The sequence below is a fragment of the Balearica regulorum genome, chromosome 26 (assembly GCF_011004875.1).
Source record: "Balearica regulorum gibbericeps isolate bBalReg1 chromosome 26, bBalReg1.pri, whole genome shotgun sequence".
Classification (NCBI taxonomy): Eukaryota; Metazoa; Chordata; class Aves; order Gruiformes; family Gruidae; genus Balearica; species Balearica regulorum.
The window spans coordinates 5,618,810-5,639,934 of record NC_046209.1 but is presented as its reverse complement, the minus strand read 5'-3'; the positions used below and the strand labels follow the sequence as shown (position 1 = coordinate 5,639,934).

Genomic DNA, 21,125 nt, shown 5'->3' with positions numbered 1-21,125 from the left:
ACTCCCCGAGAGGAAAGCCCCAGAGGCTAGAAAAACAGGGCAAGAGGGCATTTCTCCCTCATCCATACAGTGCACATGGGGTGCGAGAAACTTACCCTTCAGGGAAATGAGCCTGTTTGGCTCTTGTCAGGCACCAGTTGTTCCCTGGACGCTTTTTCAAAACTGAAGATGTCAGATCTGCTTTTTGCCTTGGACAGGCCCCACACAGCAACAGAACCCACAGCTACCAGGATGCTCAGGAGCGCTAGAGAGGAGAGTGCACAAGCAGAGGACCACTCACTGCACCAGGTCTGGACATCAGCACTGGGCTCTGCTGCTCAACAGCGTTAGTCAACAGCTAGAGATCAGCAGCTTCCCTCAAGGATAAGAGACAGAGAGGAAGCGAGTTAGTGCCAGATCGCATGGAATGGCCTTTCCAAGGACGTAGCTCATCCAAGTCAGAGGAATGATTAAGCTGTGGTGTAAGGCTTCCCCTAGCCCTCCCAGCCCAGCAAAAGTGGGTACTGACACAGGTCTGGAATTAACTCCATCAGGATACTCAATTTACAGTCCAAGCCAGGACCAAGGCCATGTGCAGCACTCCAAGTCTCACATACCTGCAATAATCAGGATCGACATGCGGCCTTGACTCCTCGATGGCACAGAGTCCCCAGGCACAGGCATAGCTGAAGCCTCTGCAATGCAAGAGCAAGAAGCCCATCAGGCTTCCAACACACCTTATGGCTAGCATTCAAAGCAGTCTCCAATCCAAACTTGGCTGAGTTCCCCGTTCACCTCGAGAGTGCCAACTGGCCGTTTTCAGTTTAAGGAAAATCTTATCTGTTACTGCGATTAGCCTACATCAGAGGGGGAAAAAAAAAAAGGTCTTAATGGAAATGCCTAATAGGGAAAACTGGGAAATTTCCCAGCTGCAGCACCCTAACCTCTCCTCGTGGCAGCAGGAAGGCCCAGGTACAACCAAAATGCAGCTCACCTCCCCACGCACCAACTGAACTGGTGCAGACATCAAACCCAAATGCAGATTCTCTCACATCTGGAGTAACCCCCCCTCCCCTCCACATCCACAGCGCTTCAGCTCCCAGGTGCCACGGAAACCCCTAGGGTGAGGGCAGCTGGAACAGCACTTTCAAGCACCTCAGACAGCCAACAGGTCTGTGACAAAGGAAGCTCCAGAGCATCTCAGAGCAGAGCAGCAGACACAAGCAGTCCTGGGGATGAACACACACCCTTTGGCTTGACAGATACCAGCGTCTGCTGCTCTGACCCTGCCCGCACAGCTCAGAAGTGCTTCCCCCATCCTCTTCCCTTCAGCTTGCCCATTCCCCAGAGATCAGAGGGGCTCAGAAGGGTGGAGAGAGACTCCAATGTCACCGGCTTGTTGGAAGGAAGCAGCCAGAACTGCACGTTCTGGAAGAAGGTACTTCAAAGGCACTTCCCGAGGGAGCCCTGGGGGGTTTAAACGCCGTCTCCACAGGAGGAAGCTTAAGGTGGGGCTGACCGTACGGTGTTTCCTCTGCCCAAAGCAAGCTGTGATGAAGGGAACTACCTCAGAGCGGCTAGACGACAGAGATTAAAGGCTTTAGCCGGGTTTGTCGCTCCCTGAGCACGGCGGCCGCCAGCCGGGGCTTCGGCACCGCCTCCCGCAGGCTCAGCCCGCCGCTCCCCACCCCTGCCGGCCGATCGACGGGGCCGTGCCGCCGGCCGTACCCCCCCGTACCTGCGCTGCCGGTGGGCGGCATCGCCGAGATCCGCGGCGGGGTCGGCCAAGCGCCGTCAGGACTCGGCTCCGCCGGGGTCGCCGTCCCGCAGCCCCGTTCGTCCTCTTCGTCCTCGCAGTCAGGGTGCCCATCGCAGCGCCACTCCCAGGGGAAGCAGACGGCGCCGGGCTCGCACCGGAACCGGCCCGGGGGGCAGGCGGGCACGGACGCTGCGGGGAGACGGGCGGGAGATGAGGGGATGAGGGGCCGCCGGCGGCTCGCTCAGCCCGCGCGCAGGGCGTACGAGGGCACCAGCCAATGAGAGCGAAGGGCGTGCGCGGAGAGCCAATAGACACAACCGAGACGCCGCGCGCGCGGCCCCGCCCCGCCCCCCCCTCCGGCTCACCGTTCCCTGGCTGAGGCGGCGAGAACACCGGGAGCTGGAGCAGCCGCGAGAGCAGCCCCAGCAGCAGCAGCACGAGCCGTGCCATGCCGCAGCCTCTATCCCTAGGACCTGCGGCCGCCGTCGCGCCCCTATAAAGCAGGCCGCGCGCTTGGTAGGGCGCATGCGCACGGGTATGACCTCCACCAATAGGGTGCCCGGGCAGGCGGGGCGCAGGCGCGTGCCCTTGAGGAGGCCCCGCCCCCTCGGGCTGCGGCACCTGCGCGGTCGCTCCTCCCCTCAGCATCGCCTGACAGCCCCCTCAGAGCCCCCACCGCCCCCTCAGAGCCCCCACCGCCCCCTCAGAGCCCCCACCGCCACCTCACAGCCCACCCACCGCCCCCTCAGAGCCCCCACCGCCACCTCACAGCCCCCCCACCGCCCCCTCAGAGCCCCCACAGCCCCCTCAGAGCCCCCACCGCCCCCTCACAGCCCCCCCACCGCCCCCTCAGAGCCCCCACAGCCCCCTCAGAGCCCCCACCGCCACCTCACAGCCCCCACCGTCCCCCCAGAGCCCCCGCAGCCCCCTCAGAGCCCCCATCACCACCTCACAGCCCCCCCACCGCCCCCCCAGAGCCCCCACCGCCCCCTCAGAGCCCCCACCGCCCCCTCGCAGCCCCCCCACCGCCACCTCAGAGCCCCCACCGCCACCTCAGAGCCCCCCCACCGCCCCCCCAGAGCCCCCCCACCGCCCCCCCAGAGCCCCCTCAACCCCGCCTCGCAGCCCCCTCCCCGGCCCCCCCCCCCACCCCAGGCTTCGCGGGCGAGCAGACCCGGCCCTGCTGGAGTGGGCTGGTTTGCTCAGGGCAGGTCAGCCTTCCCGGTTCACCTCCCAGAGGCCTGCGGTCGCCTCTGCTTCTCCCCGTGACTTTTTAAGCTTTCCCCTCACGGCAGAGGGACAAAAACCGGTGCTGGCCGGTGGCTAATTGTGTGAGTGCTCAGCATAGCCACATCTGCGCACCTCCAGCAGCAACAGGGCAGGCCGACGGGCTACTTCTCTTACTGCAAAACCAGAGCATCGCGTCCCTCTTGACTACGGTGCGTTTTATTCAGCTCTGTCCTTAAGCGGTATCTCAGGTGCGTCTTTGTGTCTCACCTTGAAGTAGGATCGCAGACAGTTAGCTTACAAATCCACTGAGCTCACATGCCCATGCTGCGTTGCTATTCCCTCAAGAAAACTTTACACCCAAAACAATATTAGAGAGTAGTAATTTGGATAATTCCAATAGAACAGGCCAAATAGGTGGGGGGAATAATCAGAGCTTTAAATATATTTATTAGTCATGCATCAGCAGCACTAGGACAAGTTCCACACAGCCTCGCTGTAACAAAATCCACCACAGGCCTCTCCGTGAGAGTGCTGCTTTGTAATGAACTGTGACCTGCACATCCAGCCTTTATTTCACATTTATTTCACGCTTGTTTCTCACAAATAGGGCTGGTCTTTTGAAATTTCCCACTTCTTAAGTGCTGGTCCTGGTGTCACCGGTTTTTTCTCAGTTGTTGTCACTGCAGAGCTTGAACTGGGGTAGAGAGAGAAGAGGCAGTAGTACCACCATGAAAACCAGACTGATTTAATCAGGACTACAAGCTTTATTACAGAATCACAGAACCATTTAGAAAAGACCTTTAAAACAAGTCCAACCTCAGACTGCCAAGCCCACCCCTAACCCATGTCCCCAAGCGCCACATCCACACATCTGTTAAATCCCCCCAGGGCTGGTGAGTCAGCCACTTCCCTGGGCAGCCTGTTCCAGGGACTGACAACCCTTTGGGGGAAGACATTTTTCCTTATCTCCAGTCTAAACCTCCCCTGGTGCAACTTGAGGCCGTTTCTTCTTGTCCTATCGCTTGTTACTAGGGAGAAGAGACTGACCCCCACCTGGCTGCACCCTCCTTTCAGGGAGTTGTAGAGAGCCATCAGGTCTCCCCTCAGCCTCTTTCTCCAGACTAAACAACCCCAGGTCCCTCAGCCGCTCCTCACAGGACTTGTGCTCCAGACCCTTCACCACTTCGTTGTCCTTCTCTGGACACGCTCCTGCTAGAGGAGTTCCTTAAGCCAACTCCCAGCCATCCCACTTACTCAAAAGGAAATACAATTAATTCAGCATTCTTCTACCAACCTGGGAAATTAAATTCTGCTTATTGCAAGACTTCCGCGTTTCTGGCGTGAATCAAACAAGGTTTAAACCCGCTCAGCTCGAATATCGGCACACACCGGCTCAGACCTACCCGCCAGCTTGAGCCCCCGCTGCCAGGGTCTTCTGTGTCGCCGCGACCACGATGGGCGGGAAAGACTCTCGGCGTCCGTCCCGGTTGCAGTAATAATTACCGGCGAATTTGTGACTGGGACCCACCGGGAGCCGAGGCGGCGGCTGGGTTCTAGGCAGAGAACGGTTCCAGAACGTCACTTGCGGCCTCACACCGAACCCCGGCAGCCCTACGCGTCCCGCCGGTACCTCTTGGAGATCTCCGTGTAGCGCAGCGGCAGCTTGGCCTGGAGGTCCCGCTGCAAGGCAAGGCGAGAGCGTCTCATGCGATGCCGGGCGCCGCGCACCCCGGAGGGCCGCTCCCCTGCGCCGCCGGCTCCGCGGAGCCATTGGCTCCGCGGAGCCGGCGGCGCAGGGGAGCGGCCCTCGGGGGTGCGCGGGTCCCGATCCCCCCGGCTGCGCTGGATGCCGAGTCCTCCCTTACCCCCGCCAAGAAGTTACGGAAGCGCTGGACGAGGCGAGTGGCCGTCGCCATCTTGGCTGCTGTGAAGGGCAGGGAGACGCGGGGGGGGGGGGGGGGGGGTAGGGGTGCTGGGAGTGGGCGGGGCAAAGTTAGATCTCGCGAGATTTTTTAGCGCTATATAAAGCGCCGCGGAGGAGACACGCCCCTTTCCTGCACTGCGGAGCCGCCATGGACACGAGTCGTGTGCAGCCCATCAAGCTGGCCAGGGTAGGGGCACCGGGCCGGGTGGGACTGGGCACCGGGCTGGGCACCGGGACCGTGCGTTGACCCTTGTTTTGTCCCTGTAGGTGACTAAAGTGCTGGGCCGGACCGGTTCCCAGGGACAGTGTACGCAGGTGAGTGGGCCTAGGCCTGGGCCTGGGCTGGGAGCGGTGTCCGCCTGGGCCTGGCTGACGCCGTCTCGCCCCGTAGGTGCGTGTGGAGTTCATGGATGACACGAGCCGCTCCATCATCCGTAACGTGAAGGGGCCGGTACGTGAGGGTGATGTCCTCACCCTGCTGGAGTCGGAGCGTGAAGCCCGGAGGCTGCGCTGAACCGGTGAGCTTGGGACCGCCCGCGGTGGGGAGCGTTTGGCCATGGCGGCCTCCCCGCGCCTGTGGAGCTCGCTGCCCATCTGAACCAGCGTGGTCTCCGGTGTTCTGTTTCAGGTGGTGAAGCCTTACCGTGTTTACTTGGAGCGGCTGGTTGGCATCTGCTCGGCCAGATGTGGGTCATGGAGAGGAGTGTGGCGAGTGTGTCACTGCAATAAAGGGTTTTTCCAGTAGTCCCTTGCCTGGGTCTCGCTTATTGAGTGCTCCGGTTTGTCTCAGTGCTATGCTCCTGCCTCTTGTTGGGCTCAGTTGAGGGACAAAAGCACACCCTGCTTATTAATGGGGTTGTGCATAATGCCTTTGTTGTAATATTACTGTGTTCTTGTGCTTTTATTATCTGTCACAACAAAAATAACTCTTTGTTTTGGTTACAGCAGCTTTAATCCCAGCCTTTCTAGTGTTATTCTGTATGCAACCAGTAAAGTGGCACTGCTAAACACATCAGACTTTGTGGAATTTAATTACAAGTTGAAAGTCAAGCTTTTGACCGGCTTGCAAAGCAACAGCCTGCTGCTTCTCTCTTTCTGTCCTCAGTAAGCTGTTCTGTAAGTGCTGCTATAAATACACCTACTCGCTCCCTTTCCTGGCAGTCACCCACAGAGAGTGAGTGCTTGTCTCTTCCCCCCCCTTAGAGGAGTTAGTAAATCAGTCTTGCTTATTTTCTTTCTGGGCTTTTCTCTTCTACCATGCAATCACCTAGAAAGGTTTATTGGTTTAGGCTACTACATAAAGTAAAAGTAAGGCTGAAAGGATTAGGAATGAGCCTGAAGACTGTCACAGTTCAAGGGTGGGTTTTTAAGTACTGGTATTTTCCATCTGGTAATAAATACCGGTTTGTGGGGTGTTTGAACTGAGCCGGGTCTGCAGCTCCTGATCCTGTGGTCTCTGGTGGGAGTGGTTTTTGTCCTCCAGTGCCTTGCATTTGATTAAGACACTTGGTGGCAGGTGGGATGAGGGTTTGGGTATCCTAAAGTGGAAGAGAGCACTTCTGGAACAGATGTTCAAATTGCTGAGCTTAGGCAATAGTGAGAATTGCTGTTAGGGCTGGAGTTGAAAGAGTTTGTGAGGTTTTTTTCCCTCCTGTGGGTGTTGGTTGTGCCCTGGTCAGCTCGTGAGTGGCCTGAGGTGGATTTTGTGCTCTGGAGAAAGCCCCTGTGAACATGTGTTCATGCTGTTGCTTGATCTAGTTCTCGATTCTTTGGTGGTGGTTCAGTTTCAGAGCATTGGGTGAGTCTGTGCTTCCCTGATTTCTGTGCAGAGCTACGGGTGCAAGAAGTCTACCTCAGAGTCCACTTCTCTGGCTGCTGTTTGTTCCTCACTCAGCTTTAGCAATGACCAAAGAGCATTTGCTCCGGCAGCTGCCAGCCCTGACTGTGCTGAGTGACTGGGACAGGAGGCATCAGCTGTGGTCGGTAAACTTGTAGTGGGGGTGGCTCAGAGCAGCTGTAGCCCTTCCTGAATGTCCCTGTGGGTCAGCGTGGCCTTTGGCCATGTGGGGAGGGAGGCGAATTTGCATCTCCGCTCTCAATCTGATGATTGCCCTTTAGTAACGCAGCTAACTGTCAGAGCACCAGGGTGAAGTGGGGTGGCAAAGGGCTGCGTCTGGTCCCAGCGTCCCACTTGGTCTGTGAAGTGCAACAGGCCAGAAGACGCCATGGTACCCGGCAGGGACGGTTCAGCTGGAAGAACACCAGGCTGATGGATGTAGCCAGTCCACAAACTCGGAGGGAACGAATTGAACTGTGCGGGCAGCCGCTCAGGGTGAGGGCTGTGCCATGCTGTCCCTCGGCTGGAGCTGCTCTGGGGGTTTTAGCTTGAGCCAGACAAGGAGGTGGGAGACTGCTGATGGTCACTGTAATATTTCAAAATAATTTTACTTTAAATTTTATTTATATCTTAAAAATAAACATCAGTATTAAAATATCAGTAAACAAACCTGTGAGACCAAAGCAGTGAGTACGGAATACATACAGAGCAGTGTGAGCATCGTATGTTAACTTCAGTGCAAAGCTGAAACAGGCCCACTGCGAGGACAGCAGCGTGTTGCCCAGAACAAGTGTCGTGGGGAGCGTTTCCCAGTACGGCTCAGACCAGGCCGGCGGGGGCAGGTGCGATGCGGGGGAGCTGGGCCGAGGAGCAGAAATGGGGGCTGCGATCACACGTTACCTTTGCGAAGGATTCAGAGAGCGGAGCCGGCTTCACGTGCAAAAGCCTCCTCTTCCTCCCAGTCCTTAGTCCTTCGTCTGTTCCCACCCCACCTGGTGCACACACACTCGCACAGACACATGCACACACGTCCTCCAACATACACGTCTATCTTTGTGGGCCCTACGCACTCTCTGAGCTCTTCCTGCTGAGCTGTTTTCTTCCTGGAGCTACCCTCGGCTGCTCTCCTCCCTTTTGCGAAGGAAAGCGGGCAGAGAGGGACCTGGTTGTGGGCTCTGGTTGCCTTCACAGACAGTGGCTGAGAGACTGGTGAAATTGGGAAATGTTTAGGAGGTAACTGCTATCTTTCCCTTGGGAGAAAGTCCCTGTTCCCTACGTGGGGTATCATCTGGGCAGTCTCGGTCTCTAAATGTGTTTCATGGCTCTCGGCCCCCTTCTGTCGGCCTGGCTGCAGCCCCGAGGGTCCTGTTTTGCTCCTGTTGAGCAAATCAAGTAATTTCATGTTGAACTCCATCCTTTGAGTAAGCAATATAATTTTTTTGCTTTGTGTGCATGTGCTAGAAAAAAAATATTCAGATTTCAGCCAGGAGAGGAAATGCCACAAAAAGAAGGGCAAGTATTTCAGTCTGGAAATGCTTCCAGCCTGCGGCCAAGGCAGCGTTAACCAGCTGGGTTGTGTCCTCTCTCCCGTCGCTGTGCAGGACTCCCTGCCAAGCACTTCCCCACCAGCACCGCACAGCAGGGTCCAGGAGCCTCCCGCAGCCCTGCTCCCCGTCGCTGGCTCCGGCTGCCTTCCTCCGGGAGCCGACCGAGAGAGTGGAAACCGGGCGCTCTTTTTGCTGGGCTTGTTTTCTGCTGTTCTGGTGAGGAAACGACTTGCAGAGGGCTCCAGGCTGCTGGTGCAGCTCCAGCGGTTGTGGTGGGGAGCAGAGGGGATGGGGACGGATTCCGCTCGTTGCGTTTCCCGCCTCCAGGTCACTGGATGGCTCCTCTGTCACTTGGTGGAGTGAGGTGGCCGTGCGTGGGCCGCTCCCAGCAGCGGAGACGGGCAAGTGAGGCCCAGGGATGGCGCCAGCTCTAGTGACGGGATGAAAGCATCTGCAGCCGCAGAGAGCGATTCAGCGCGCAACGGAGTGGCGGGAGAGGGGATGTAAATTACAGCCTAGTGCTGATGGTGGCCAGCTGGCACATGGCTGGCCCTGAAGGTCGCTCTAATTTGGTTTATTTGAGCTTCCAGGGCTCTTCATGGCTGTCGGTGATGTCCCCTGCTGCAGAGAGAGCAGAGTCACGGAATGTCACCAGAGACCCCTCCAGTCACGGCCAGCCAGGCTGGTTCCCTGCTGCTGAGGATGCACCGAGCGTGCAGCACCTGGGACGTTCTACTCTCGCCCCTGCGGCCCCTTTCTGGGGAGCATCACGTGTGTCATAGCCCTGTCCCCTCCCACGGGACCACCTGCCAACTATGCAGCTGAGCTGGTGGCGCGGTGCCACCTCCGTGGCCCTTGTGTGGGACAGGGCGGGTGGCAGGAGCCGGAGGGGGCTGCGGTACTCACGGGCAGCTGCGCCTTCGTGCCGTTGAGGTGGGCGTAGAGGAGCATGGCGATGGTGCTGTGGCCGGCCTCCAGCGCGATGGCGACGGCGTTGTTACCATCCTAAAAAGGAAGGGAGAGCAGTTGGGAAGAGGTCTGGGGATGGGACACAGGGTGGGTGCCCCAGTGGCAGAGGCTTACGCTGTCCACGATGGAGATGTTGCAGGTGGGCTGAGCCAGCAGCAGCTTCACGGTCTCCACGCGGCCGTGCTCGCAGGCGCACATCAGTGCAGTCGAGCCCTCCTCGTCCTGCAGGTTCACGTCTGCTCCGCAAGCGAGCAGGGCTTCCACCATCTCCTGCCGGCCGTGGCTGACGGCCAGCATCAGCGCCGTCTGGCCAGCCTGCGAGGCAAGGGACACTGCCGGGCTGCTCCTGCCCTGGCTCTGCCACCCGCTTTTCCCACTGTCCTGGGGAGGGACCGCTGCCCTCCCCAGTGCCCACACGGTCTCCAAGCACCTCCCTGGCTGGACATGAGGTGTGGCTGAGACCCGAGAGCCCCAATCCCAGGCAGAAGGAGCTCCTAATGAGATGCCTTCCCCATGTACCGGCCCCTCCAGATTTTGGAGCCATTTGGAGGAGCTGAGTGTGGTCAGCTTGGGGGTGGGGGGAGAGGGTCAGGATGTGGTGGCCCCCAGCCCGCACCAACCTGGCTGGCCTTGGCGTTGACATTGCCCATGCTGAAGAGCCTCCTGACCACGTTCATGTCGTCTTCCTGCTCGACGGCCGCCAGCGCTGCCAGCATGAGGGCTGTGTAGCCAGCTTTGTTCTGGTGGTCCACGTTACAGACCCCTGTGGAGATGGCACAGTGGGGGGGGGGGTTCAGGGTGCTGTGAGGCTGGTGGGAGGCACGGATCGAGCCGTGTGCCTGGCTCCCATCCTGCCTGGGGTTCTGTGAGCCATCCCACTGCCCCCATGGGCACAGACCTGCTGATGGGTTCCCCCATCAAATCTGGGCTCCCAAAGGGCTGGGGCAGCTGCCCAAACCCTCCACCTCTGCACGGACACAGCCCAGGGCAGCTCTCCCTGCACTGCCAGCGCCTTTCCCCCATGGGAACACCCAGGATGTGACCCAGGGTACAGAGTGGGACGGTGGCAGGGGGATGTTTCTGGGGAGTGGGGGCCACCGACCCGTGTCCAGCAACAGCCGCACGATGTGGAAGTTGGAGTGGGAGACGCTGTAGTGCAGAGCTGTGTTGCCATTCCCATCTGCCAGGTTCACCACGTGAGCCAGGAGAGTCGGTGAGACCTCGGCAAAGGCCAGGAGGTGGTTGGCGACCGTATCGGGGACGGACGACTTCTGGCTGGATAGACGGAACCACTCCTGCAGGACCAGGCTGCTGCTGGCGAGCTGTGGGCGGCAAGCGGGGCTGAGCCATGGGCCACGGCTCCCTCCAAGCCTCTGCACAGCCCCGCACCATCCCACCCCACGCCCCGCCACTGGCCCCAGCGGGGAGCAGAAATCCCGCTCCTTCCTGCGTGAAAGCAGGACCCTGAAACTCCAAAACCACGCTGGGATGGCCCGAGCCAAGTCTACGTGGGTTTGGGGGTATCTAGGACAAAGCCTGGAGCAAAGGGCTGTGTTTTGGGGGGAAGGTGCTGAGCCCATCCCCGGGGGCACCCTGGCAGGAGCTGGGTGAGCCGCCCCACCCGCAGCACCCCACTCACCACCTCTTTGCTCTTGGTGGCACCGGGGTGGCCCAGGTGGGTCTTGACGATGAGGCAGGCCTCACGCATCCGGGGGCTCAGCTCGAACCTGGGGAGAGGAGAAGGACAGCTGTGGTGTGGGCTGCGGTGCCCCACCAAAACCGCGCCGGCCGGGGCACCCCGATTTCCCCCGTGGAGTTTCTTCTCCTCTCCCGGATGCCTGCGAACCTCCACGAGCTTCTCATGGTGCGACGTCCAGCCCAGGGGTTGCACCCTGGCAGCTTCAGCCTCTGCAAACCCCAGCTGAACCAAGCCTTGCACAGACATGCTGAGGTACGATTTACCCATTTTTAGGTCTTTTTTTTTTTTTTTTTTTTTCCTTTTGTTGAAAAATGCCATTAAGAGCTGTTGGTTTGGTTTTGTTTTTTTTTTTCCCCCCTCCAAACTATCTTCTCCAGCAAAGAGGCATCTGGGGCCTCAGTCTCATCCTTTCCTTAGGAAACCCAAGAAGCTAAAAGGATTTTTTTTTTTCCTACCGAATGGTTTCTGCAGGAGCTGAATGTGTTTTTCCCATCGGCTGCACTAAAGCTAGGGCAGACACACCGAGTCGGCAGGGCCGGTGCTAGCCTGTGGCTCCCGGCCGTGTGGGGCAAGGGAGCCTTCCTCATCAGCACTTACTTCTCCTTCACCTCGGGGGGCTCTGGCAGCGTCACACAGTCCCCCTCACGCTCCTGTCCTGGCTCGCGCTCGCCTTCCCTGGCCTCCTCGTCTGAGGTTTCAGTGTCCCCCTGCTCCTCGCTGTCCGAGCTGTCGGCTGAAGCCTTCTCGGAGGAGCTGTCTCCCTCTTCCTCCTCCTCTTCCTCCTCACTGGATGTGCTCTCATACCTGCACGGAGGGAGGATGCTCAGTGGCAACGTGCAGGTCCCCAGCGGGTCCCCTCCAGGCCCCCCCATTGCCCAGGATGGGGATGCCCGGGGCTGGGGCTGGCCCAGGGGGGTGGCAGGAGTCCCTCGGCACGTACTCCCCGTTCAGCACGCCCACAAACTGCAGGCTCTTCTTGCTGCCCTCAGCCTCGCTCCGGGGCGGACCGTCTCGCTTCTTCATGATGGACTTGAGGGCTCCTGGGGGTAGAGAGACGGGTGTCAGGGGCCATCGAGCAGGAACCTCCCTGCAGGGCTGCCCAGGCTCCCCAAACCTGCCAGACTGCAGGGCAGGAACGGGAGGGATGTGGGCAGAGTGCAGGCAGCTGCTGTGACACAGGTAGTGTTGGCCCTGCAGGTGCTGTCCCCAACAGGGCCACCCTCTCCCTTCCCACAGGAACGTCCCAACCCAGACCCTGGTGTCATCCCCAGCGCCAACTCACCGGCCGCAGGACTCGGGGCAGCTCCGCCATCCTGTGCCGGGGATGGGTCCTGGCCGCTGTGCGTCGTCTCTGGCGCGTCTGCCCCCGGGGCTGGGCTACCCTGGCACGTCCCCGTCATTGCTCCTGTGCCCTGCGCCGAGGGGCTGCATCGGGCATCACCCACCCGGGGCTCCGTCTCCTCGCCCGCCGGGGTGGCGTTGCCCACGTCGGTCTGGCTGCCCTTGTCTTCGCACTTGGCGGCCGCATCGGGGCCGACCGCCACGTCCCGCCCATCGGGGCGGCAGCTCACCCCGACGCAGGCGGTCAGCGGGCAGCACTCCACGCCTGCCTCTGTCGTCTCCGGGGGGTCACCAGCTGCCCGGCTCTGTGTCACCACCGCCGCCTCCACCAGCACCTCAGCCACCTGCGGCTTGGCCGTCACCTCCTTGTCCGCCCGCCCATGGGGCCGGCGGGCGCACACCTCCAGCCGCAGCTCCTCTAGCTCCCGCGTGGCCTCCCGCAGGTGCCCCTCCATCAGGGCGATCACCTCCTTCTGGTGCCCCACTGTCTGCTGCAGCAGCTCCAGCTCCTGCTCCGCCTCGCTGGCCAGCCCCAGCGAGGACTCCAGCACCCAGACAGCCGCATCCCTGCGCTCCCTCACCACACCATCCGGCACATCACCGCCCTCCTGCTGCGACCGGTAGTAGAAGATGGCGTCGGTCATGGCTCGGTCCTCGCCCACTGCCACGGAGCGGCACGGCCTCTCGGCAGCCCTGGGGCTCCTGCACGGCCATGCCCTGCCGCCCCGCTCCGGCACGGCCAGCTTCTCAGTCAGCTTCCGTAGCTCCGCGATCTTGCTTGCTCGCCCCTTTGCCGGTTCTGCTTCACTCTCCGGCCCCGCTTGGGGTGGCTCCTCGCCGGCTCCCACCGCCTCAGAGCCAGGGGGGTGGCTGAAAGCCTCGCCAGGCTCCGCTGACAGCTTCTCCATCAGCTTCGCCTTCTCCCTCTTCAGCTCACAGATCTGTGTCTCCAGGAGGGGGATGGTTTTCACCTGCTCCTCCAGGTCCCGGAGCTGCCGCAGAGCTGCAGCCATCTGCTCCCGCACGTGCTGCAGTGGGGCAGCGCTGAGCCCCGCCGCCGGCGTGCTGCGCCCCGAGCTGCCAGGGCTCGCCCGTCCCCAGCCCGCCTGGCCCTCGGTGCCCGCCGGCACCCAGGGGGGCGGCTGACTCGGGGCACCCGATGGCCCACGGCGGGAGGGACCACCCGTATCCTGCAAATGGCCCTGCTCCTGCTCCAGCCTCCTGCTTGTCTCCAGCAAGGTCTTCTCCACCCGCGGGTTTCGCATAAGGCACTTACGGGTGGGAGGTGGGAGCAGCCGCACCGGTGGTGAGACAGGGTGGGAGGTTGGCTTGCTCGGGGGCTCCAGGGGTGCCCGGCCGTGCGGGGACAGCAGCAGCGCAGTCCTGCCCTCCTCGCTGGTCGTGGAGGTGAGGGACTCGGTGGAGGTCCAGGCGCTGGCGTGGCTGCTGGGGCTGCGCAGAGCGCTGGGCGGCTGCCGGGCCCCCTTTGCCCTGCGAGGCAGCGGCACTTTCTTGAGCGTTTGGCCACTTTGAATGTCATCGACGTATTTCAGGAAATCCAGGTCCAGGAGGAAGCCGTAGGGGGTTTCCACTGAATACGAGCTCTTCTCCCCATCATCCTGGTCCCGGTACAAGAACGGGCCCCCAAGATCTGCAAGAGGAGCAGGGCCGGTTAGGCAGGGTCCTGGTGGAGACAGGAAGGCTTTTCCAACTGGGTTATACTGGGATTTGTAGCCTGCAGCCCCCCTCCCCACCGTGATGCTGCTGGCACAGGGCCCGGTGCACGGCCCATCCCCGGCACCCTCTGTGCTGTCGGGCATCACAGGGCACCCGCTCTATGCCGGTGTCGGTGCTGGGGTGAGGAAACCCATCAGGACGGGACAGTTCAGCCCTGCCACTCCCCTCATGCTCCTTCCACCGTCCCTGCCCAGTGACGACCCCGGTCCCTTTACCTGGGAGGTTCTGGTTCAGGGGTGCGGGCTGAGCCATCTTCTCCCCGGGATGCTGCCGACCAGGGGACCATCAACCTGCAACAACAACAGGGCCACGTCCAGCAAACCCCTGCAAATCGGGGGCCGTTGAGCCCCACCCAGCAGCAAACCACTGCCCCCCCACCCGGGGAGCACCCCACGGCCACCCCCCGCCATCCGCCGGGCCCCCCTCGCCTCCCTCCAGCCCTGGTGCCGTGGGGCTGAAGCTGGAGCCGGCTGCCAGGCCGGTGAGCGAGCGCGGCGCTGCCTCCGAGGCCGGGGATTGTTTGTACATTTAAGGAATGCTTCGCAGCCTGGGCTGGGACGGCCCGCGGCGGTCGCGCTGCCAGCTCCGAGGGTGCAGAGTCATGAGTCAGAGCTCAGCCACCCTAGGGGAGTGGGCTGGAAAAAAAGAAGAGGCTACAGCCTTTACGGGTGCGATTCTCAGCAGAGAAGTTTGCTTTGGATAAAGGGAATCGATGTTTTGCAAAGCCACGTGACCGCAGGCAGCTGCCAGCACCCATCAGTCGCTGGCTGTGATGTCTGGGCTGAGTGCGGCCAGGGTGCCCTGCGCTGGCCCCCCCCACCTCGGGGGTGTCTCGAGGGCTGGTGACCCCCAGGAGGGACCTGGCTGCTTTTCCTCGTTGATAATGCAGGACAAGGCATGGCAGGAGGTGGGATGGGGGGGGGGGAATGAAATGGGAGCCTGATTTTCCCAGGAGCCAGGCATGGGCATGCTGGAGGAGAGCCAGCCAGATGCGGCTGCGGTCCACAGGTGAGCTGGGTGACCCGCCAGCTGTGAGTGTTGAGCTGGGACCTGCTGCAACATCTGGCAGCATCTGGGTGCAGGGACCCAGGCGGGAGCGAGATGGGGGTAAACAGCACCCCGGGAGCACCCACTGCCGCCGATGGCATCACCCTCCAGGGACCCGTGTGGTCCCTGCGTGGCAGGGACACGGTGGCCCTGGGCTGTGCAGCTGTTGGTGGGCAAAGCATTTGGCACTGGGCTATTTTCAGAAGCGAGCAGGGGAGAAGGCAAGCCGCAGAGGAAAGGCAGCTCAGACAGAGCCCTAAGGGGAGCCGAGGCTCAGTGCTGCCCAGAGAAGGGCGCAGGAGCCGGCCTTGGCTACAGAGAAACACCTGCATCCATCCCCAAATCCCCTGCCCGTCACGACCAGAGGATCCAGACATTTCTAGCAGAGATGCTGATGCCGCCCCACCACGTGGCCCAGCCTGGAGACAACGCGCTGGCCCCCGGCTCGCACCTGCTGCCCACGACGATGCCGCCTGCCGCTCCCCACCGCCGGAGGTGCCACTGCAGTTGCCAGCCCGTGGCTCGCCCTGACCATGCAACTGCCAGAAGCTGGAGGAGCAGCCGTGGCACATGCAGCGCCGGGCCAGGCTCAGGCCGGCACCTGGGCGATGCGGCAGCCTCCCACCGCCAGCCCCAGTGCACAGGGTCGAGGGGTTGAGTCCAGCCGGGCAGGGATGAGACGCTTCCCATCGGTCACCGGGCTGGATCCTGGGGCTCTCCCACTCCTCTACCAACCCACCCACAGCCAACGCACATCCCAACTTCCACCTCCCTTGGGAGCATCCCAGCTTTGTGCCAGTGCCCCTTCCACTTCCCTTGGGAGCACCCCAGCTCCGTGCTGGCACCCCATTCCCATGCTGCTGGCTTCATGCCTGGAAGGGTCTGTGCATCCTCCACCTCATCTAATCCCTCCCGCCCCGGGAAGCGGCCAGCTTCCTCCTCCACACGGCCCCGTGCCCTCGCTGCAGGTAATTAAACAGCACCAGGGCCAGGACAAACTTTCTGCCAGGCTCTGTGCACGCTGTAAATCAAACAGGAGGAGGAGGGAGAGCAACAGGAGCCAGAGCCAGCGGGTGCGTTTCCTCAAGGGAAGCGGCCGGCAGCTCCCTTCCGCCACCCGGCTGGGTATTGTCCCGCCTGGGGCCGCGCCAGGAAAAGCCGCCTCTGCCGGGAGGTCTCCCGCACCGCTCCTCCCGCTTGCGGCAAAGGTGCCCTTTGTGCCAGCACTGCCCCGCAGTCCCCTCCGCCGACCCAGGGACACACTGCTCGTCCCCCCGTCACCTCGCTCTGCCCCTTCAGCCAACGCCAGCAGCTGCTGTCGACCGTGTGGCTGCACTGACCATCCTCAAAGCCGGGAAGATCTTCCCGCAGATCCCTCACGGCTCTTGGCCCCCACTACTTTTGGTCTGACGGGATGGGCTGGACCCTGGGCAGCAGCTTCTGCCTCTGCTCAGCTCCAAAACAAGGGGCCAGACCAGGCGATGGACCTGCAGGCTCCCAGCCACGTGCAAATGGCCCCAGGGACCTCGCGATGTATAAACCTCAACAAGTTCCCCCAAGGTGCAAACCGCCCCTGCCCGCCGGCCCCCCATGACGTGCAAACTGCCCCTGGGCTGCTGGTGGGCTGAGCTGGGCGGCAAGGCGAGTGGAAGGCTGGACTTGAGCTGGCAAGGATAAGCAATGGAGGCAGACAGCCCCGGTGCACAGCAGCAGCGAGAGGGTTAAGTCCCCACGCCCACGGCCCAGCCACTGCCGGCACCTGCTGAGCCCGGCCGCACAAAGCCAGCCTTGTCCCCAGCCGGCCGCCATCACCGCGGCACCGGTTCAAAGAGAAGCCGCTCTCCACCTGGGCTGAAGTCCCGACGGGGAAGACCGTTCTGGCCACTTTGGTGCCAAAGGCTGATTTTCGGTAGCTTTGGCCGCTCCCCTGGGCACCGGGGCTCGGTGCTGCTGGGGCTGGGCATAGGGACCCCTGGGTGCAGGAGGTAAAGGACTCCACACGATCGCAGAATCACAGACTGGTTTGGGTGGGCAGGGACCTCACAGCCCACCCAGTCCCACCCCTGCCATGGGCAGGGACACCCTCCACTAGCCCAGGTTGCCCAAAGCCCCATCCAACCTGGCCTTGAACACTGCCAGGGAGCCAGGGGCAGCCACAGCTTCTCTGGGCACCCTGTGCCAGGGCCTCAGCACCCTCACAGGGAGGAATTTCTTCCTCAGATCTAATCTAGAACCACAGAATCACAGACTGGTTTGGGCTGGAAGGGACCTTAAAGATCATCTAGTTCCAACCCCCCTGCCATGGGCAGGGACACCCTCCACTAGCCCACGTTGCCCAAAGCCCCATCCAACCTGGCCTTGAACATTTCCAGGGATGGGGCGTCCACAACCTCTCTGGGCAACCTGTGCGAGGGCCTCACCACTCTAACAGTAAAGAATTTCTTTCTAACATCCAATCTAAATCGACACTCTTTTAGCTTAAACCCATTACCCCGTGTCCTGTCACTCCCTGAGGAACAGTCCCCCCCCATCTTTCCTGTAGGCCCCTTCAGGTACTGGAAGGCTGCAATTAGATCTCCCCGGAGCCTTCGGAAGAAATTAAAAGTGTTGTTTCTAGCCCCGGTGTTTCCACAGAAAAGCGGGGTGGTACAAAGCGAAGCACCTCTGGGGAAACTCGGCAGCGAGAGGAGGAGGAGGAGTATGCGCAGGGACCCAATCGTCCCCGCAGAGGCAGAGCTACGCTTCGCCCTGGGCTCGCACCTCTATTTTCCCCTTTTGGCGTCGTACCGATGCCAACACAGAAAACTTGGGGCCAAAACTGGAGCTGCTCTGCTCAAGTACAATAAAAAGCCAGGGGGCAGAGCCTGGGCACCTCGGCATGGCTCAACGTACCATCCGGCACCCATGCCCCAGTCCCAGCCAGTCCCTGGGAGCCCCGGCCTTGTCATCCACGGGGTGATCCCCCCTCTGGGTCCCCAAGCCCCCAGGTTGGCAGGGGACAGGCTGGGGGGGGCTATTTTTAAAGGTCTGGACTCCTCTGGGCCCTTTCCCTCGCCAGGGGCGCAAGCCGGGCAGCCCCCGCCCCAGCTGGGCCGCGCAGCCTGAGCCGCTCCACCGGCATGGCCGGGGCCGGACACAGGGAGGGCTCTCCCCGGCGCTCCTCCTGAGCCAAAACACTGAGGTCATGAGGAATGTGAGAAGAACAGAGTCCAGAGCAGCCCTGGCCAGCGCGACTTGATTTATCTCGGCCAGGCACGCTTCCCTCGAAGCTGCACGCAGGCGATAAGCCCCAAAGCTCGGTGCTGAGGCTGTTCCAAAGTTAAAGGGAAACCACCGAGCACACAGCTTCCTCCGCTGCCAGCAACCTGCCGGGATTCAGGCTCCTCACGTGGAGCCAGCCGTCACGCATGCCCATCCCCTGCAGTGTCATCCGTCAGCGCTGCAAGGCTGGGTGTGCACGGGAGGTGTCCAGGGCTCATCCCACCTTCCCGACCACCCATCCCATCCCCTGCCCCGAGGCTGTACAGGATGGCACGAGCTCTGTGCCACCCACTGTCCCTGCTCCCGCTCGCCCAGGCCACCTTGGCCACGGCATCCATCCAGGCTGGGACTGCTCCCAGAGGAGACGGATTCCGTGCGGGTGGGTGTAACAGCGCTGACCCAGGGAGGGAAAGGGAAATGCTTCCATCTTCTCAACAGCCTAATTTCAGGGTTGGGCTGTTATTTCTGGAGTCGTCGTCATCGTCAGCCCGGTTGGTCGGGAGGCTGCAGGAGCTGCGTGGGCTCTGCACCTGCTCCAGCACCTCGGGGACCTCCCCGAGCTCACACAACACCTGGACAACAGGCACACAGTCTGTACGCAGATGTACTCACACGGGGATCAGCTCTACGTGCCCCGTCACACCTACAGCTCTACGAGGCTCCTATATCTCCACTAGAAAACATCTACCACTTGTCCCGCACCCTCGCTGGAGCTGCCCACCAGCACTTTCATCCAACACCTCCCCGATTCCCTCGAGGCTGGTGGCAACACACGAGGTCGGCAAGGACCCCCAACGGCCTGAGATCGCCCTGCTGCGAGGAGGTGCTCGGGGACAAAATGGTTAAATTTATACCTAGGGTGCAGAGGCACAGTCGGGGTACATGCACAGTGCTCGGCACGGCCCCACGGCGGGTTCCCCATGTGCACGCAGGGAGCACCCCAAGCCCCGCAGCACCCCAGGTGCCCTCCGGCAGCCCAGAGGGGCCTGCAGGAGCCCAGGGTGCCCTGCGGGTCCCCAGGGTGGCCACAGCACCCCCAACCCTGTAAGTCCCCAGTGCCCCCCGGAGCCTGCAGTACCCCCAGCCCTGTGGGTCCCCTGTACCCTTGGCTGCTCCACAGCACCCCCAGCTCCAACAGTTCCCCAGCACCCCGGGGAGCCCCCAGCACCCCCACCCTCGCGGGTCCCCGGCGCCCCGGGGAGCCCCCAGCACCCCCAGCACCCCGCACGTCGGGGCGCCCGCCCCCAGCCCAGGAGACCCCCCGGCGACTCCCCGCTCCCGCCAGCCGGGGTGGGCGGCCCAGCCTGGCCCCGACGGCCGCGGTCCCGGCACCTCCCGGGGCAGAAGCCCCGCTCCGGCTCCGGCTCCCGCTGCCGCCCGGGCCGAGCCCCCGAGGCGGGGGATGCCGGGGCCGCCCCACCCCACCACGGTCCCGGCGCGGCCACGGAGGCTCCGGAGGGGCCCCTCGGCGGCCCCGGGCGGCGGCGGCGGCTCCGGGGGCCCTGCGGGGCGCCTCCGCCGCCGGGACGAGCCCCCGCCCCGCCGCCGCTGCCGGAGCCGCCGCTGCCGGCCGGACCCCGCCGGCCCGTCCCCGCCGCCCCTCACCTCGCCGGCCGGGCGTCTGGGCTGCAGCCGGGCCCCAGCGCGGGGCCGCCGTCCCGGGCCCGGCGGCTTTGGGCTGCACCGCGGCGCCGGACGGCGCTGCCCGCCGCAGCCCCGGGGCCGAGGGCGGGCCGGCAGCGGGGCCGGGCGGGAGCGGGCCGGGGCGGGGCGGGGGCGGGCGGGGATCGCCCCTGGGTCCCGGCCGGGCCGGGCACCGCCCCCGGGCCGCTCAGCCCCGGCGGGATCCCCCGCTCACCCCTGGCACGGGGGTCCCCACCGGCCCCCTCTCCGTCGGAGGAGGGGGGGGTCCCTGTTCCCGTGGCCCCCCGGGGTGGGATATCCCCCGTCCCGGTCAGCCGGGGGGAAGGGGTGTCCCGGTGAGGCCGGGAAGGGGCTTGTCCCCTGCCCTGGCCACCCCGGGGGTCCCCATTCCTTGTTACCCTGGGGAAGGGGTGTCCTTTGTCCCACTCAGCCCAGGAAGGGGGGTGTCCCCTGCCCCAAACACCCCAGGGATGGGGTATCCCCTGCCCCGATCACCGTGGGGATGGGGGATCCCCTGTCCTGGTTACCCCTGGGGATGGGGATCCCCTGCCCTGATCACCCCAGGGCTCGGGGTCCCCTGTCCTGGTTCCCCCTGGGGATGGGGTGCCCCTACTCCAGTCACCCTGGGGACCCTGCTCACCTCAGGGAGGTCACCCTGGAGAAAGGGGGGTCCCCTGCCCATGTCACCCTGGCATTGGGGTATCCCCTGCCCTAAGCTCAACACTGCTGCTGGCCGGGGGCCTGCGGGGGGCTGGGGTCCAGCTCCTTGCCCCGCCGTCCTCCCCCCCAGCACAGCCACCCCCTCCCCAGCCTGCCTGGCCCCCCCGGCCTCGCTCGCCGCCTGCCCTCGTCCCACCCATGGCCGGGAGCCCTGTGCTGCTCACCCTGGCTGGGCTCCCCGGGCCTGGCCCCGCTGGGTTTTTGGCAGCCCTCCCTTGTCCCAGCAGCCGTCTGTTTGTCTCCTTTTCTTGCCAGCTTTCTTCCCTGCCTGCTTCACGCGCCGGTCGCTCAGCTGCCGAGGTCTGGGCCGTCCTCCATCCCGCAGGGACCCCTGGCAGTTTCACACCTTGACACTCGCCCTCACTAACTGCTCCAACCCCTTTCAGCGCTGAAACCCTCAGCAAGGATTTTTGTTTCTTTTTCTTTCCCTT

General features: G+C 62.7%; 4 protein-coding genes across 6 annotated transcripts in view; 1 reads left to right on the top strand and 3 right to left on the bottom strand.

Moving 5' to 3' along the window:
• Positions 1-2,247, bottom strand: part of CD320 (CD320 molecule) — a 4,424-nt gene extending 2,177 nt beyond the window's left edge. Inside the window, exons 1-4 of the mRNA XM_075736288.1 lie at positions 2,104-2,247; positions 1,718-1,927; positions 597-674; positions 96-244 (exon numbers count right to left, since the gene is read on the bottom strand). Coding sequence (XP_075592403.1) covers positions 99-244; positions 597-674; positions 1,718-1,927; positions 2,104-2,188 — 519 coding nt within the window. The 5' untranslated portion in view covers positions 2,189-2,247 and the 3' untranslated portion in view covers positions 96-98. The remainder of the gene's footprint in view (positions 1-95; positions 245-596; positions 675-1,717; positions 1,928-2,103) is intronic.
• Positions 1-21,125, bottom strand: part of KANK3 (KN motif and ankyrin repeat domains 3) — a 27,613-nt gene extending 6,488 nt beyond the window's left edge. Inside the window, exons 1-11 of one of the 3 annotated variants that reach the window (XM_075736286.1) lie at positions 20,859-21,125; positions 14,238-14,312; positions 12,227-13,936; positions 11,885-11,984; positions 11,542-11,748; positions 10,885-10,972; positions 10,348-10,567; positions 9,866-10,008; positions 9,360-9,560; positions 9,183-9,281; positions 8,760-8,897 (exon numbers count right to left, since the gene is read on the bottom strand). In XM_075736286.1, coding sequence (XP_075592401.1) covers positions 8,841-8,897; positions 9,183-9,281; positions 9,360-9,560; positions 9,866-10,008; positions 10,348-10,567; positions 10,885-10,972; positions 11,542-11,748; positions 11,885-11,984; positions 12,227-13,936; positions 14,238-14,274 — 2,862 coding nt within the window. In that variant the 5' untranslated portion in view covers positions 14,275-14,312; positions 20,859-21,125 and the 3' untranslated portion in view covers positions 8,760-8,840. Of the gene's footprint in view, positions 1-8,759; positions 8,898-9,182; positions 9,282-9,359; positions 9,561-9,865; positions 10,009-10,347; positions 10,568-10,884; positions 10,973-11,541; positions 11,749-11,884; positions 11,985-12,226; positions 13,937-14,237; positions 14,313-19,935; positions 20,077-20,858 lie in introns of those variants that run through there. The other 2 variants (XM_075736285.1, XM_075736287.1) reach the window with 2 other exon arrangements.
• Positions 3,396-4,990, bottom strand: NDUFA7 (NADH:ubiquinone oxidoreductase subunit A7). Its single transcript, XM_075736289.1, has 4 exons — positions 4,834-4,990; positions 4,599-4,648; positions 4,372-4,521; positions 3,396-3,662 (listed from the first exon to the last, which is right to left on the bottom strand). Exons 1-4 carry the CDS (start codon positions 4,882-4,884, stop codon positions 3,566-3,568), a joined length of 348 nt encoding a protein of 115 aa, XP_075592404.1. The 5' UTR covers positions 4,885-4,990; the 3' UTR covers positions 3,396-3,565.
• Positions 4,978-5,636, top strand: RPS28 (ribosomal protein S28). The gene is made up of 4 exons (XM_075736291.1): positions 4,978-5,079; positions 5,160-5,207; positions 5,284-5,410; positions 5,521-5,636. Exons 1-3 carry the CDS (start codon positions 5,041-5,043, stop codon positions 5,404-5,406), a joined length of 210 nt encoding a protein of 69 aa, XP_075592406.1. The 5' UTR covers positions 4,978-5,040; the 3' UTR covers positions 5,407-5,410; positions 5,521-5,636.